The sequence below is a fragment of the Gordionus sp. m RMFG-2023 genome, chromosome 1 (assembly GCF_954871325.1).
Source record: "Gordionus sp. m RMFG-2023 chromosome 1, tfGorSpeb1-WG-v2, whole genome shotgun sequence".
In the NCBI taxonomy this organism is placed as follows: domain Eukaryota; kingdom Metazoa; phylum Nematomorpha; class Gordioida; order Chordodea; family Parachordodidae; genus Gordionus; species Gordionus sp. m RMFG-2023.
In genome coordinates, this window is record NC_088775.1 from 38,137,863 (window position 1) to 38,155,085 (window position 17,223).

The 17,223-nt window shown below is 26.5% G+C and overlaps 1 protein-coding gene across 1 annotated transcript in view; it reads right to left on the reverse strand.

Moving 5' to 3' along the window:
• Positions 1-8,825: 8,825 nt before the first annotated feature.
• LOC135925163 (small subunit processome component 20 homolog) overlaps positions 8,826-17,223 on the reverse strand; it is a 100,417-nt gene continuing 92,019 nt past the window's right edge. Inside the window, exons 46-51 of the mRNA XM_065460373.1 lie at positions 17,028-17,104; positions 16,518-16,971; positions 12,419-12,786; positions 11,796-11,990; positions 11,254-11,676; positions 8,826-8,960 (exon numbers count right to left, since the gene is read on the reverse strand). Coding sequence (XP_065316445.1) covers positions 8,871-8,960; positions 11,254-11,676; positions 11,796-11,990; positions 12,419-12,786; positions 16,518-16,971; positions 17,028-17,104 — 1,607 coding nt within the window. The 3' untranslated portion in view covers positions 8,826-8,870. The remainder of the gene's footprint in view (positions 8,961-11,253; positions 11,677-11,795; positions 11,991-12,418; positions 12,787-16,517; positions 16,972-17,027; positions 17,105-17,223) is intronic.

Here is a 17,223-nt window from a genome sequence, read left to right on the forward strand (position 1 = left end):
AATTACACAGCTAACGATGCTTATAAGGTCACGGTATATTTGAACGACATGCCTATTTTGATATAGATTGATACCGGCTCGAGGTATAGTATCCTACCGATTCATATCGCGAAAAAGATTGGAGTAAAAATCTTAAATAAATCAGATATTAAATTAACTGGATATGATGGAAACACAATAAATGTATTAGGAACTACCAAAGTCAAGGCAAGATTCGAGGACAAAAGTCAAATCTTAACTGCTTATGTAGTCCAGAGTGATAAGATTGCACTGTTAGGAAGGACCTGGATAACAGTTTTTGGGAATATATTAGATAAATTTGTGATCGAGGATGATTATGATAATACTATACAAAAATTAATCACAATGAAATTTTAAACTTAACCAAAAATCAATGCTACGCAGCTATGTCAAATTACGTTTAAAACACGATGCCACACCGAAAATCATACCGCCGAGGCGTATACCATATTCTAGAGTTGATTTGATAACAAAAGAACTTCAAAAGTGAATAAACGATAAAATTATTGAACCTGTTGAAGATGTTAGATGGGCTAGTTCTCTCACTCCCGTTTATAAGAGTGATGGCTCACTTAGGCTCTGTGCCGACTTCAAAAATACTATCAACCCTGATTTACAAGATTTCAAGTACCCTATACCACGTATAAATGATTTAATCGCAAAATTATCTAAAGGCAAAAAATTTACCAAGATAGATTTTAAAAACGCGTTTCTCCAAATACCCATACACAAGGAATCAAGAGATGTTCTTACGATATAGACACATAAGGGTTATTATAGGTTTACGAGACTGCCGTTTGGTTTAAAACTTCGTCGGCAATATTCCAACAAACTATGGATAACATTTTCGGAGATTTAAAAGATGTTATATTCTACATTGACGACTTGTTAATTACAGGTGATAACGATGAGATACATTTGGAGAATATTAAAAAAGTATTTGAAAAGATCATCAAGTATGGATTAACCCCAAATTTCGATAAAATTTATTCCTGCAAAATAAAATACGCTTTTTGGGACATGATATAGACAAACATGGTATACATCCCAACGATGATAAGATAAAAGCTATTTCCAACATGCCGGAACCGAAGACAAAAGATGAATTGACAACTTTTTTGAGGATGGCGAGCTATTATCGAAAATTTTTATGTAATTTTGCGGACGTAGCTGATCCTTATACAAAATGGTTAATAAAGACAAATGGTTATGAGATAATACACATGAAGAAGGCTTCGACGACCTAAAAAATTTGATCAGTACTCCGCCTACGTTAAATTTTTATAATCCGGATCTACCAATAGGCATTGCAACTGATGCTTCAAAGAAAGGTCTAGGCGCAGTCTTATTTCATATTGAAGATGATGGTAGAGAGAAACCCATTGCTTTTGCGTCAAGAGCTTTATTGAAATCAGAGTTTAATTACACTAATATAGAGAGGGAAGCTTTATCTGTTATATACGCGGTAAAAAAGTTTCAAGAATATTTAATTGGTACGAGATTTACAATAATCACAGAGCACAAGCCACTCGTTTATTTATTTACAAAGGGACTTAAGGATAACTCATCCATATCAATGCGACTTCAAAAATGGAGTTTAGCTATGAGAGCTTATGACTTTACGATAATTCATAGACCCGGGAAACGAAATGTAGTACCGGATTGTTTGTCAAGATTACCCCAAATGAACACGGAAGAAATGATACAAGAGATAGATGATAAAAAAATTGATGACAAATTTTGGGATTAACCAATAAATTTTAAAAGAATAGTTCAAGAAACTAGTATTGATATCGAATTAATGGAGGTAATTAACATTATAAAGAATCATGAACAGATAAAGAATAAAATATATAAAAATATGGAGATGGAACTGAGCTTAATTAAAGATTGTCTTTTTAAAGAGAATATATACCAAAAAAAAGGAGCTATTACAGGAATTACACAAAGGGCATCTTGGTGCTGGGAAAACGAAATTGTTGGCGAGAGATTACTTGTGGTGGCCAGGTCTAAACGCTGAAATAGATCAGGAGGTGAGAAACTGTGATATGTGTAATAAATATACGGACAATCCTCATAATGTACAAAATCCATGGGAAACAGCTCTAAAAGTGTTCGAACGCGTGCACATCGACTTTGCACAGTTTGAAGGTAGCAATTTCTTGGTATGTGTTGACACATTTAGCAAATTCCCTACCATTAAAAGAATGAGAGATATAACTACTGAGTCTACTATTAAAGAATTATTAAAATAATCAGTTTGTTTGGTATACCCGATATGATAGTCAGCGATAATGGTACGAATTTTATAAGTAAGTTCAAAAATTTTTGTAGTGATCATGGAATTGATCACATTTTCACCGCGTTTCACCACCAACAGTCCAATGGTCAGTGTGAGCGAATGATAAGATCAATGAAAATATGCATGAAAAGGAATATGGAAAGTAATAAGAAATTAGACTTAGATATAGCTTTAGAAAAGCTTTTATTTAATTATCGCAACACACCAAACGCGACAACCAACAAGATACCAAGCGAAGTGATGTTCAACAGAACCATAAGAACCACATGGGATTTAATAAAACCGCAAGAAGATAAAGTGAACGAATTTAATCGCAATTTATCGTCAAATAGAAACATCATGAATGGTGACAAAGTATGGTATAAAACCTTCAAGGGTAATAGGGACAAAGGCACGATAAAACGTAAAAATGGGAATTTAAAATTTGAAGTTGAAACAGGAGACAAAATTATTAGAAGACATTTAGACCAAATTAAAAAAAGGCCTACGAATAGCTCACCTCTTGATGAAACGACACATGTGAAAACAAATGCAATACCTTTTACTGTAAGTTTTAGAAGAAATGATGATCCAAATTTAGGGTACAAGAACAGAGTCTTGTTAGTCAAAGACCTAGCAGGAATATAATTTCGCCAAAAAAAAATTTGATAATTTTATAATGAAATAAAGACTAAAAATATATATATATAATAAAATATTTTTCTTTTAAATAAACTTTCAATAGCAAAAGTTAATGATGACAATAAAACTATCAAGAAACGTTGACTACACGATAAAATTCACATGCAAGAAAAACCTGAGTGGAGAACATTTTTAAAGGGTGGAATGTTGATATGACCGATTAACACTAACTTTTAAATTGTTTTTTTTTATGTTTATATAAATTGATTTTTTTTATATAAATTGTGTAGATTGATTTTTTTTATATATTAATATGAAAATTGTTATATAAGCCTGATTTTTTAGTTTGATAAAAAGAATGTAAAATTTTAAAATATATTATATAAAATAAAATTATTAATTTAAAATAAAATAAATAATCTCGTAACAATCATTTATTTTAGAAAACTCAAATAAAAAAATGGAACTCAATATTGTAAATACCATACCATCATTTGATGATATTCCAACCAAATCAACTGATAGCTCACATGCTTTTATAACACATAATATTTCTAATTATAAAATATTAAGAGAAATTATAAATAATTTAGAATATACCATCATCATTTGATGATTTTATGGCTAGTTCATTTTTTCCCATAGTATTACTTGTATTGCTAATTGCAAGATTTAAATAAAAGATGTTATAAGTGAATACTATTACCATCGTCATTTGAGGATTTTTTAACCAAATCAACTGATGGCTGATTTTCACTAGCAACATTCATATATATTTCTAATTTAAATTACATAAATTTTATAAATAAATTAAAATATACCTTGACGCCGATGTGAAAAATTTTTTCGTATATCCATGCTGTAATTAACGATTTTTCTTTTATTTAGAAATTAATTATAAAAAATAAACTAAAATTTTAAAAACTATGTAATTAGTTTAACAATATAAAGTTTATTATTAAATATCGGTAACTAACGGTATCTCGGGGAAATTTTCGATATTATTATTTTTTTTTAAAATATTTTTTTTATTATTTTTATTTATTAATTTTTTTTATTAATATATAAAAAAATAGATAAAACTAGATATTCATAATATACTAGAGAATTAAGATTTTTTCTTGAAATTTTCAATTATTTAAGATTCTATTTAAGATTTTTTTCTTAAAATTTAAATTTTCTAAAACTATATAATCATAATATACTAGAGAATTAAGATTTTTTCTTGAAATTTTCAATTATTTAAGATTCATTCTAAAAATTTTCAATTTTATTTAAAATTTTGAATCAAATACTAAATATTTAAGATAAAAATATAATCATAATATACTAGAGAATTAAGATTTTTTCTTGAAATTTTCAATCAAATTCTAGATAAATAACCAATTTATTTGAATAAACACTGATAATATAGTTATATATATAATTTTTTTTCTTAAAATTTTCAATCAAATTCTAGATAATTAACCAATTTATTTCAATAAACAATGATAATATAGATTTTCTCTCCATTATCATATTATTATTACAACACGTGTGATTATCTAGAAGTTCGTGGTCTTTTAAAAAAGCTATGGTTCTTGTATAACAATTTATGATATCGGTAAATAAGATATTCCATTATAATATTGTAATTATGGTCTTTTAAAAAAGCTATAATTAAAAATAACAACAATAAATAAAAATAAATTAAAAATAAATAAAAAATAAATTTATAAAAAAAGATGAAAAATTTCCCCGAGATACCGTTAGTTACCTAAATATCTAATTTAAATGACAGAAAATATTTACAATATATCTTTATTGTTATTTAATATTTTAGTTCATATAATATTTAATATATATTTTTTTAAACCATGTGATCATTTAAAATTGAAAATTCCTATTTGTTTTTTTAAAATATGTTTCATTTTGATATCGTATATATTATTTTATTTCAAAATGGAAACCGTTTTTTAAATGAAATTATTCGGCAAAAAGCATTGGATATATTAAAATAGTTTTTTTTTCAAATATATTAAAATTTCTGTATATTAGCGCGCGTCATAGCTAAAATTATTTTCAAAAATAAAGTAGCTTTGCTATTGATTAGCTACTTTCTCAAAAAATAGCACACTATAGTTACTTTTTAAATATAGCGTGGTAATTAGTAGCTACTTTTAAAATTATGTCTAAACTTTATTCGTTATGTAAGAGCTAATATAATATTGCATCCCTATTATATATTTTTTCTATTATCATAAATGAAATTTTTAAAAAATTAAAATATAAAAACATAAAACAAAATATTAATTCTATTTAAATCATATTTTACCTTGCCTTTAATAGAAGATCACTCTCAAAATTATATTATCCTTTGCTAGACTAAATAATCTCTCAACTGGAAGTCTGGGATAGATATTGTATTTTGTGAAGAGTGGTTTTAAAAGTGAACACTTTTTAATTATTGTGATAACTGATATTGACGATCCCAAAACATTTGTTACATATAATTATTATTTTCATTATCGAGCATCCAAAAAATCTAGAACACGAGATGTTTTCATTTTGTGGAGTGATTTTTTTAATTTTAAAATTGAAGCTGTTGAAATACACAGCTCCTGAATTAATCTATGCAGTAGTTTATCTTTTATTATTATTTTCCTTTAATTTTAATAGCGATTTTCTTTAAAAAATGGCAAGAGTATTAATAAGGTTTACTAAAGGTCTATAAAATTTATGGGGAAAAAACCAATCTATTAGTCGCCCCCCCCCCCACCTAGCAAAATCTTGGCTACCCTTATTAAAATTAATTATAATAACCATTTTTAAATAATAATTGAATTTTTTTAAAATGAGCTAATTTTAGCTCTAGCTACAAAAAAATAGCGACACTATTAACTACTATTTTATAAAAGTAGCGTCCAGATAGCGAGTTAAAAATATAGTGATACTTTTATTTTAATAGCCACTTTAACAGCATTGTTAATAGATAAGCTCTTTTTAATGAGCGCTACTTATTTTACAATCACAAAGAATTGATTTCGATTTATGAATATCTTTTGATTAATCTTCAATATAATGTTTTATTCTATAATATTATTATAAGTTAATATACATACATTTATTTTTAAAAATAATAATATTTATAAATATTATGTTAAAAATTAAATTAATTTACAAATATTTTTTAACAATATTTCATCATTTGAATTTAAAATATGATTGGCCATAAAGAAATATTTTTCAATATTTAAAATTAGCTATAATTTTAAATTATGCAGCCGCGTTAATTATTGAAATTATATGGTAAACTTAGTAAATAAACACTAGTAAAAAATTGAAAATCCTTATCAGAAAGAAAATTTGTACACATAAGTAACAAAATTTAAAAAAAAAATACAAACGATATTAATTTATGCAAATGTAATTTTTTACACAGAAAAAAATAACAAAAGAGAGCAAAAGAACAACTGAACTTCACAACAAAAATTTGAACTTCACAATACAGAAGTTTTTAAAAAAAAAATTGAACTTAGATATATAAAAAAAAACTGCATAAATATTTGAATAATGATGTGGAATATTTTTAAATCGTCAAACTGAGAGTGGTTCCCTGAACACTTTATTTTCATGGTGAGGAATATTGATATCTATAAGGCTAGAAACAAAGTCAGATAATAGGGTCAGCGATTGTATTACATTGTTCCGAAACTGTCGGGTAAACGATGATTTCCCCATTAGCTTGAAATGACGCATCATACGTACATCGGACTGATAATGGGGAATACGTTTTTTCAAAATTATAGCAATTTCATGTTGACATTTTTGGAATTATAATTGATCAAATTATGAAGGTATTTGCTACAAAAATTTTTTTATTTTATGGCTTTTTTTTAAAAAAAATTACAATTTTAAGGAAATACAAAAAAATTATTATGCCAATAAAAGGGGAAAAAAATTTATCCACAAAAACAACTAACCAAGTCATGTGGATCACCAGGTTCAGTTATTATTCCTCCCTAAAGTTCATTATAAAATTAAAGGCAACTTCAGTCTTTTACTTCCCCTTTGCGGCACAAACCACAATCATATATATATAAATAAATAGGAGAAAGAGGGAGAAAAAAAATACAACAGAAGGGATGGAGAAAAAAAAATATTTATCGAAAAATCATTCTTATAGATCAATGATAGTCATTGACATTACTAATATAAACAAAAAAAAATTTTTTTTTACCAAATGTTATCAACTAGTAACTCCCCTCTTTTTTTTCATAAACGAAAGTTATTATCACGATCAAAGAATATTACCCTTTTAATATATTATATGAAGAATCATAATAAATAGTCATTCACCAAATGATAATGTACTTTCTTTCCAACAAATGTGTACTTTTATGTATGACCACAAGTTGTGTTGTTAATTAGTCGAGTTCTTTCGACAAAGACTAATATAGTCGACTAAAACAACTAATTTAGTTGACTGTTGATCTATTTAGTCAGCATATAGATATAGGTAATAATATATATTATAAACATATAAAGTTAAAATTTATGTGAAGATTTACCATAGAAAAGTGACAATTGTCATAATCGTTATTTTTGAATTTTTTCAAAGCAAATAGGTAAAAATATATATTGTAAACATGTTAAGTTAAAATTTTAGTGAAGATAACACAGAAAAGTCACAATTGTCATAACCGTTATTTTTGAATTTTTTTAAAGTAAATAGGTAAGAATATTTATTGTAAAGATGTTAAAATAAAATTTCAGTGAAGATGTACCATAGAAAAATGAAAATTGTCATAATATTTATTTTTTAAACTTTATGAATTTTTTAAAACAAATAGGTAAAAATATGTGTTGTAAAGATGTTAAAATAAAATTCCAGTGAAAAAGTACCATAGAAAAATGACGATTGTCATAATATTTTTGTACAACTTTTTTGCTGAAACGAGCTGACTTTAACCTACGCCCGTTTATCTTATTGGGCGAGCTAGATAAATAATATCAAAAATTACGAGTGGACCGGTTAAAAATTTTTTACTTTTATTTGTTATTTAAAATTTATCAGGTAACCATTAAAAAATATATGCTTCATAAAATTTTAACATTTATACCAAAGTACAACTACAAATAGTTGATGTTATATTTGGAAAAGCTTATGAGATTAAAAAACTTCTTAGATTTTATTTGCGTGGAAGAATATAAATCGACGTGAATAAAAATATACGCCAACTTGCGGATTAAATATTAATGAAATTTAAAATGTATTTATAATTATTTTTAATTTAATTATACTAAAGGATTTAAACTCTTTATTATGAGATTAAAGGAAATACAACTATTATTGTCTATTCATTTATTATTGAATATATCTAAGAATATAATTTTTTTTATAAGTTTTTTATAGAATAAGAAAATGAACCTCGCTCCAATTAAGAGAGAATATAACAAAAAATTTTACCTATTTTTACCTAAGCATTTGCAGCTTACTGTGGTTTAGTCAAACCGCAATATCATTATTAAATTTTGCAACTTTATTTTGAAAAAAATTATCGAAAAAGTATCACGATCAAATAATAAGAATTAAATAAAATTAAACAATTTTAATAAAAGAAAAAAATAACCCTTATTATAAATAATTTTTGGCTTCACACCTGCACTCAAGCTATTTATTATATTTTATCATTAATCATGCCAGTCTGAAGATATTCTTAAAAATAAAATCCATTCAAGTTCCTTCTCACTTTTTATTTATATTTTGTTACCCATTACATAGGGTCACTAATACTAGACGAGCCACTTATCGTGTATCAAGTCATAAATTCAAATTTAATAATTCGTTTATTGATAATTTAAAACAATTATTTGTATAACTAACAAAATAAAAAAAATATTGGAACAAAATTTAACGGTTTTGAGTTAACGAAAATTAAATTCATCATATTATCATTTTCTTCTTTTTAGATTTTCCTTTCTTGATATTTTTATTGAGTTTTCGTTTAGCTGCGGCAAAAGGATCCGTGAAAACCTAAAAAAAATTTTATAATAATTTCCATTTAACATTTAATTAAAGATATTATACAATGTTTTGTAAACGTTTTTATAAAAGAGTTGTTAAATATATAAATGTTGTATATGTTTCTTATTAAGATATATTTTTATAAAAGTATCTTAAACAGATATATTTTACCCATATCTTAATCTATCCAAGTTCTTACTGCTTTTGGTTCAAAACTGATTACATTATCTCCTTTTTTTTTCTACATAGGTATAAAATAATGATAATATTCATTCTTGATTTTTAATAAAGTTTTGATATTTGAAAATAATTTTTTTTTATTAAAAATAGTCTATATATTTTACAGTAAATAACTGTTATTGAACTTTAAAACCATAAAATTAAAGGCTCAGGGTTTGGGTTTAGTAAAATATCGAGGGTTAAAGGGTTCTGGATCACAGCCCTGAAAATAATTAAAACAAGTATATTTTTAGATTATTTTTTGAAAGTTAAATGGTTTCCAAATATGGGATAGGATTAATATAATTATGAATGTCACATTGTTATGCATTGAAATTAATAAATATAATATTGAAGATTAATGCGATTTTTTAGTATTGCATATTTAAATTTCATCTTTGATATTAATTAGTATTATTTTTTTTAAATTATTAAATACAATAAAAGTTGGACAAACTATCAAAGTCACACTTTTATAATGGTGGCAGCGCAATGAGTTTATATTTTTGTTCTTCCAATTTTTATGGTGATTAACAAAATTTAAATTAAAAGTATGTGAAAGATTATACTAATAATTTCTTAAAAGCAATATTAAATCCAATTACAGATAAAAGAATTCTCCAAAATAATGCTTACCTGACCACTACTTGAAAGAGATTAACTTACCTATGGCATCAAATTAAAGTCTGCTGATCCTATCTAAAATAAAAATTTAAATGTCGATTACTACTGAAGGTAATGTTACAAATCTTATCATATTTTGAATATTTATAATGCCTCATTTTAGACATTTGGAGGGCCATATCTCAGATGCTGTTTGAGGGGCTAATATTTTTTCTTAGTTATAGTACAAACTCCTGTAAAAAATTTTAAAAATTTGAGGGAATCGGGATGATAACCATGTTTTGTGTTGATTTGTCATGGAATTCACTATAATATGTTTTCTTCAATTAATATGAATGCAATATAATGTCAAATTCATTAAATAAATTAAGCATAAAGAATATATTAATTGAAATAATTATTAGAATGAATTATATTAATAATTAAAGTATTCAGAATAATATGTATTTTGATACAGATAACACCAATGTTTATAAATGATTTTATTTTACATATAAATTTATACCTGCAGCATTAGCAGTTTACATAGGCATTTGCAATCATCAAATATTTGAATTTAAAAAAGACATAAGATATTTATATGAAAAATTTGAAATGAAGAACTTTTAATTTATAAATATGATATTAATAAAAAAAGACAGGAGAATTTTCAATTAATTGAACATTGTTTTATGGCTTGAATATTTTATATTAACTGCCCAAATATTTTTTTTGATGATAAAAATACAACCATTTTGATAAATTTACTACCAAAATTAATCATAACTGATGGAAACAAATGATGGCAAGCTAAGATTAAACAAAAGATTTTAATATAAAAATGATTTTTACATTATGATCCAATATATCTAAAATTTTAAGTTTATATAATATTATAAAATAATATAAATTTGAACTTAAATAAAATGAAATAAGTTAGTAAAAATCGCGATATATTTTATAAATTAGAAATCTCGATATATTTTATAAAAGATCATAAGTAGAACTCGCGATGTATTTTATTAAAGGTTATTCCAATATATTATAATTTATTTTAATTAATTTTATAATTATTTTTTAAATTTATTTTAATTAATATATTATTTTATTTTAATTAATATTAAAATGTCATTTTATCTAACATCTATAACAATAACCTATCCAGAAATACATTATAACTTCGAAATTGAAGAAATAAAAAACCCGGCTTAATATACAAAAAAGGATATTCTAAAAAAAGTCAGGCAATGCCGTTCGCGTTTTAAACAATCAAGTCAAATGCCAGATTATGTTTTGAGCTTATAGTGGGCCAGACATCATGAACCAGGCCCAGACCAAGGAAAATATATTCAGTGCAACATATCTAGCGTTCAATTACATGTAACAAGTATGTTACAATGCTGTATGAGAGTTTTATTTAAGGGAAAATTTCCAATTAAAACTCATAAAAAGTTGATTTAAAAAAAGAAGATCAAATTACCAAAGTAGCCTTTTCTATCTTGCGCTTTCGTCTAACCTCCCTACTATGAGTCCTTATAGCCGACAAAAGGATTTCGTAATTTCCAGGTCCTAATAGAACCTTGATAACCATGTGCAAACGTGGGCCCAGATCAGCCAAGGCTACTAAAACCGGGTCACTTAGGGTTGTTTGAGGTCGATTCATGATAGCCGTGCCAATTTTTTCAAGCCAATTAAGGATCAAAGTGAATACTCGAGCGGTATGGAAAGACCAAGGCTCAAACTTCTTAGTTTCTAAGGTAGACCGGTTTGGCGAGACAGCATCTGTTAAGACCGTGCCAGGTAGTTGGCAAGTTTGCGTGGAAAAACTTTCTATATTTAAGATATCGATTGAGTATCCCGAAGGCGATAAAATGTTCCAAACGAGTTTGAGAAGGGCAAATCGCTTTCAATTTAAAAGATAGAATTTTTTATAAAACGTCTAATCGTCTTTTTGGTGTTTATATCTGATAATTTTTTTTAAGCGATTAATCTAATGGGAATAATTAAATATATATAAGTTACTTTAAAATAAATCCTGGGGCTATTTTTGGCTTCATACAAAAATTCGCGATTCATTTTGAAAACTAGCCAGGAGAGAGGAAACCGAGTGAAACGATAGTACTCGTTGGGGGAGTGAAAGGTTATTTTAAGGTTTGAATCTGACGTGAAGTGAAGCAAAGCCAAGATTTTGCCCAAGAAAGAGAGATTAGCTATCAGCTTGATATATATATTTTAATTTTACAAAAAAAATTAAAAGAAAAAAAGAGTACCGGAGTAAATAAAAAACTATCTGGCCCGATACCGATAAAAAATTTGGATTTGGTATATTTCTAATTTATAAACTTATAGATGAATCGTTAAAAGTCGTAAATATTTATAGAATTTTTTAAAATAAAGATCTGGCTTTTTTTTATAAAAACGGGTTTTTAAGTAGAACCTCACTGTTTAAGAAAAAAATGGTATACACTCTATTAAACATTCACTCACTCATCCAATATTATACGAATCATCGGGTAAAACCATAAAATATATAGAGTATTAATATTTTTTGAACATTAAAAATTACATCATTTAAATCCAAAATCTAACTGAAAATAAATTATCCTTTACAATTCCTTCTATCAAATATTCCCCTCAAATAATACCGTCTCCAAAAACTCCTCGTCCAGGAATGGGGATCTAAAATGTAAGAAGAAATGGTATGTCAGTTCGAATATCTTGCAAGGATTAGATTGAGAGGTAAGAATGGACCGACAAAGCTCGGTTCCATTTTTAGCAACCAGCTTAGTGGCTTTAAAACTTTGGGCAAGAAGAGCATGGAAAACGTTAGAGGGTGATGTGGTTGTCTCAAAGGCAGAACGAAAGAGTGTATCGACCTGGGACCGGATCCAATGGTGAGGGTGCAGAACAAGGTTGGAGTGACAACGGGCCACTACACCGCTAAAATCGGTGTTCGTTTCATCTAAAATTTCTTTTAGTATACCGGATATGAACTGGGTGTCAGTTAGTGGTTCTAATTAATTAATGGAACAAGATAAAATATAACATTTAAGTTATGCATAAAAGATGTGAAGAAATTTATATAATAAGTTTAGTAATTAGAAAGATGGCGCAAGCAACTAGGGATGTAAATTTCCTAAAAAAAAAATCGGTTTTTTAAATGGTTAGATCTCTATAATTTCGTTCTATAAGAGATCTCCCTGATATAAATAAATGCTTGAGGGTCAGATTATATTTATCTGCTTCTATTGCCTTTATTTGTTTAGGAATGGCTTTATAAAATTGTATAGCTGTTCAAGATCATTTTAAAAAACCTTCATTATCGAGAAGAGCAAATCTCTCATATCTATCAAGAAAAAATATGAAATTGTCATTTCCTGAATATTTTTTAACAGGCTATTAATTATCAAAACTATGTCTGTTTAACGAGTTAGGATAGGCAACTTTAAGTTAAGAAAACAATCCAATTTTTATTTTACATATTTTATAATACATTTTCCCATCACTAATGAGGGTCTAATATTATTATTTTTTAACTAATCTTTCGGTTACTATATTTTTAATCCTTTCATTCACTTTCTAACAAATTTTAACTGAGTAAATATCTTAAGAGAATTTTAAATGCTGGTTTTAAAAATTAAAATAACTTACTCCAATAAAAGCTAAGTTATGAAAAATGGACAATTTAACATAAAAATGATTGTTGCGAATTCAATTATCTATAGTTTACTTTGGTTTTCTGATGATACACTATTAATATATTTCAATGAATTGTATTTTTGGAAATTTATATTATTAATTGAATTAAAATTAGAAGAGAAAGTTGACCTACTCTATATTTCTTTAACCTTTAATCCTGCTTCTTATCCTTACCTCAGTTAATAAATGTTTTAATTTCAAATATATTTCAGCCAATTAAAAATTTTCCTTCAGGTGGATATTACGAGTTAAGCAATTATATTTTCGTGAATGAAAGTTCATATAAAAACAACATAATTATGATTTATGAAAGACAAGGAAAAAATATTTTTGTAAAATATGATAAAAAAAATTGATTATTTTAAACTAGGGGTTCTAGTGTTACATTCCTACAACAATCTCTTCATTATTTTAAAAGGTCATTTATTTCTAAAAAATTTCGGGTAACCTAAATTAATAATGGGTATCGACCAATCTGATATATCAATACTGAATATTCTTTTTAAATCGAAATATTCTATTGGCATTTATCTTTGCTATATTTTTAATTTATACTATAATTCCTTTGTGTAACTTTATATGTAATATACTAGTACTTTTTCTAAGTGATAATGTAAATAAATTAATGCAATATTATAGTTTAACTTGTAAGAAAGATATCTAAAAATATTTGGGCAAAAAAATTAAAAATACTGGTATTAATAACAAACCGCGTATATAAGAACGAGGGAAAATGTTGGAGCAAGTTGCCTCCACCTATTTTTATGGTGGTCAAAGTGGTAATATTTACATGAAGGGGGGAAGGGTTAAGGGATAAATCATTCAAGGTGCTCTGGTCTTTTTATATTATAAAAATCATTAAATACTTCTTTTATATTTCTAACAATTTTAAATAAATTAGAACTATAATATAATTATTCAATTTAAATTATCTCTAGAAATTATATTAAATACAACTTTAATATTTAAATCAAATTATAATAAATGATGACCTCTATAAAAAATAACATATCTTATTTTCCTAAAATAAAATTTTTTAAAAAAAATACATTTAATGAAGGAAAAGGTATTATATATATGATACATAATATATGACTGGAATACATCCATATAGCTGAATTATGTAATAAAACTAGTAACAATATAAAATGGTGTTCAACTGAAAAAGAGTAATACTATTTCAAAAAGCAAAAACATTAGTTAATGAACAAAATACAATATAATTTTATAACCCAAACCTCGAATTGATATTAGAAACTGACACATCGAAACGGAGATGAATTACCAATAGCGAACGCCTCGGCCTTAACAACATTACAGGGCTTAAATAAGAATTATTCTACAAAAGATAAAAAAGGCGAAAACTATATTAAACGGCATAGTAAAATTTCATAATTACTTATATGGAGGATAATCTACAACATGGATAGATCGTATGGAAATAAAAGAGACTTGAGCATATTAACAAATCAATGATTGTATGATGAGCATATAAATTATTTGTGTATGACTATAATAATATAACGTATTATTATAACAGGCGCATTATCGCGAAATCCAATAGAGAAATATGATAATATAATAACTGGTGAAAATAAAACAGTGAATTACATTAGGAATCTTGAAAAATTAAATTTATCTAGAAAAGAACACGTGAAACCAAAAGAGAGCCAATATTAGGAATAGTAGAAATACTAATAAATTGTATACACGTCCAGAATCAAGCACGTGAATTACAAGCATTTCAAGCAAGAATAGAGGCAATAGAAAATAATGACGGCATTGGAATGGCTGATTAATTATTCGGTACTGACTTCAAACGTGGTGTTACATATATTATAGGTCATCAAGGTATTACCTATATGAAATCAAATGCTAGACATTATATATGCTGGAAAACATTCGATAAGGATGTAGAAAAATTAGTGAAGTATAGGATGTCAATAACATGAAATATATCAGGAGTAGCAGTATATATATGGAATCGACTGTCACAACCACGGGACATTTATATAGTGCTGGATCACTAGATGGATTTTATTGGTTAATAGGAATCGATGCCTATTCTAGATAAAGATATAAAATAAAGCCAAAAGAAGTCAAAATATAATGAATAGATTAGGAAAATAGTTTGCCAGATATCTAATACCATGACAAATAATAACCGATAATGGGCAGTAATTCATTTCAAATGATTTTGATATATATATAAAAACACGAATATACAACACATAAAAATAATACCATATTATTCAAAAAGTAATTGCTTAGTCGAAAGATGTATTCAAACTATGAAAAATCGATAATTCGCTAAAAGATAAAAAATGAACAATGATATGAGATGTTTAAATGAAGTATTGTTTAGATATAGAAATTCAGAAAACTCAGCAACAGGGAGAATACTGCCAAAACTAATTATAGTAAGAAGAATAAATATATAACTAGACTAAGTCAAACCTACGATTGTCGAAAAATTAGGTTAGTAGTAAAAATCAAATCATTTAGAAAAAGGAAGACATTGATCATTTGAATAAAGCACTTAGACTGGGTTAAAAATCCAATTGAAAAAGATTGGCATGAAAGAAAAATAACAAATTAGTAAGCTAAAAGGGAGGAACCAATTAAGTTCGACTTCGATATAAATAACAATTAACCACAAGAAACGGTCCCAACTAAGTCCATAAGAAACAATTTAACTAAAAATCCTGAACATAGATATCCAAAGAGAGAACAGAAACAAAAAAAGGATTAATTGATCAACTTGAATTGTGAGAAAATAAGATGTTATATTTTAATATAAAAGAGGTCATCGTATTTAGTTAATATTATTAGAATATAGAAGTTCGGATTTAATATATAACATAAATTATAGAGGTCATTCAATTGAATAATTATATTAAGAGAACTAAGTAATAATAATTTTTATATATATCCTAGATTTATTATATAAAATTTAGCAGCTTAAATGAGTGGAAGAAAAGTATGGTCAATTATAAAAATCACAACGGGTAAGCTATATAATTATAAATTCAAGGAAAAAATTACCCTTCATTTTGATCCCGTAAACCAATGCCAACATTAACGGATCAGGAAAGAATGGGGCCACTTTTTGCATGGTATCTAGCAAGCAATATATCCAGCGATCTAAACAAGAATGACCGTCAGTGGGTTTTACTACTAACCCATTTCCTTTTTCCCCTTCAAGTTCGCCTAAATCTCCGCTATAACATATCGCGATTGGCTCATTTCTCTCCCCCAAATCAGTTTTATTATTATTGTCTAATAATCCATTATATCCACGGGCGTTAATTGAGCGCATTACGTTACACCTATTCTCACGTCCCTCTTCAGATTCGAGGCGAATAGCTAAAAGTAACGCATCAAGCAGGGATGAGGAAAGATAACGATTAGCTTGTTTTAAGAGATCTGAGTTAGGAGGATGGGTTTGGGCCTCGAAGAAAATACCGAGAAGGCGAGTGCCAAGGGTTCTGAGAGAGATCTAGAATATATTAGAGAAATATTTATAACCTTTAGATAAATCAAATTTAAATTTACCCTATTTTCTTTGCGGTCGTGAGTCCATTCGATACTGATTCCCAATAAATCATCACAAACGTCATTCGCACTACCATCTATTTTATTTTAAGAAATTTTTAGAATTATTTTCAAAATTAGCAATTAAAAATTTGTTAAAATAAAATCCACTTGAATCAATTTTTTATTCTGGAACTCGCAATTAAATGTGTTTCCT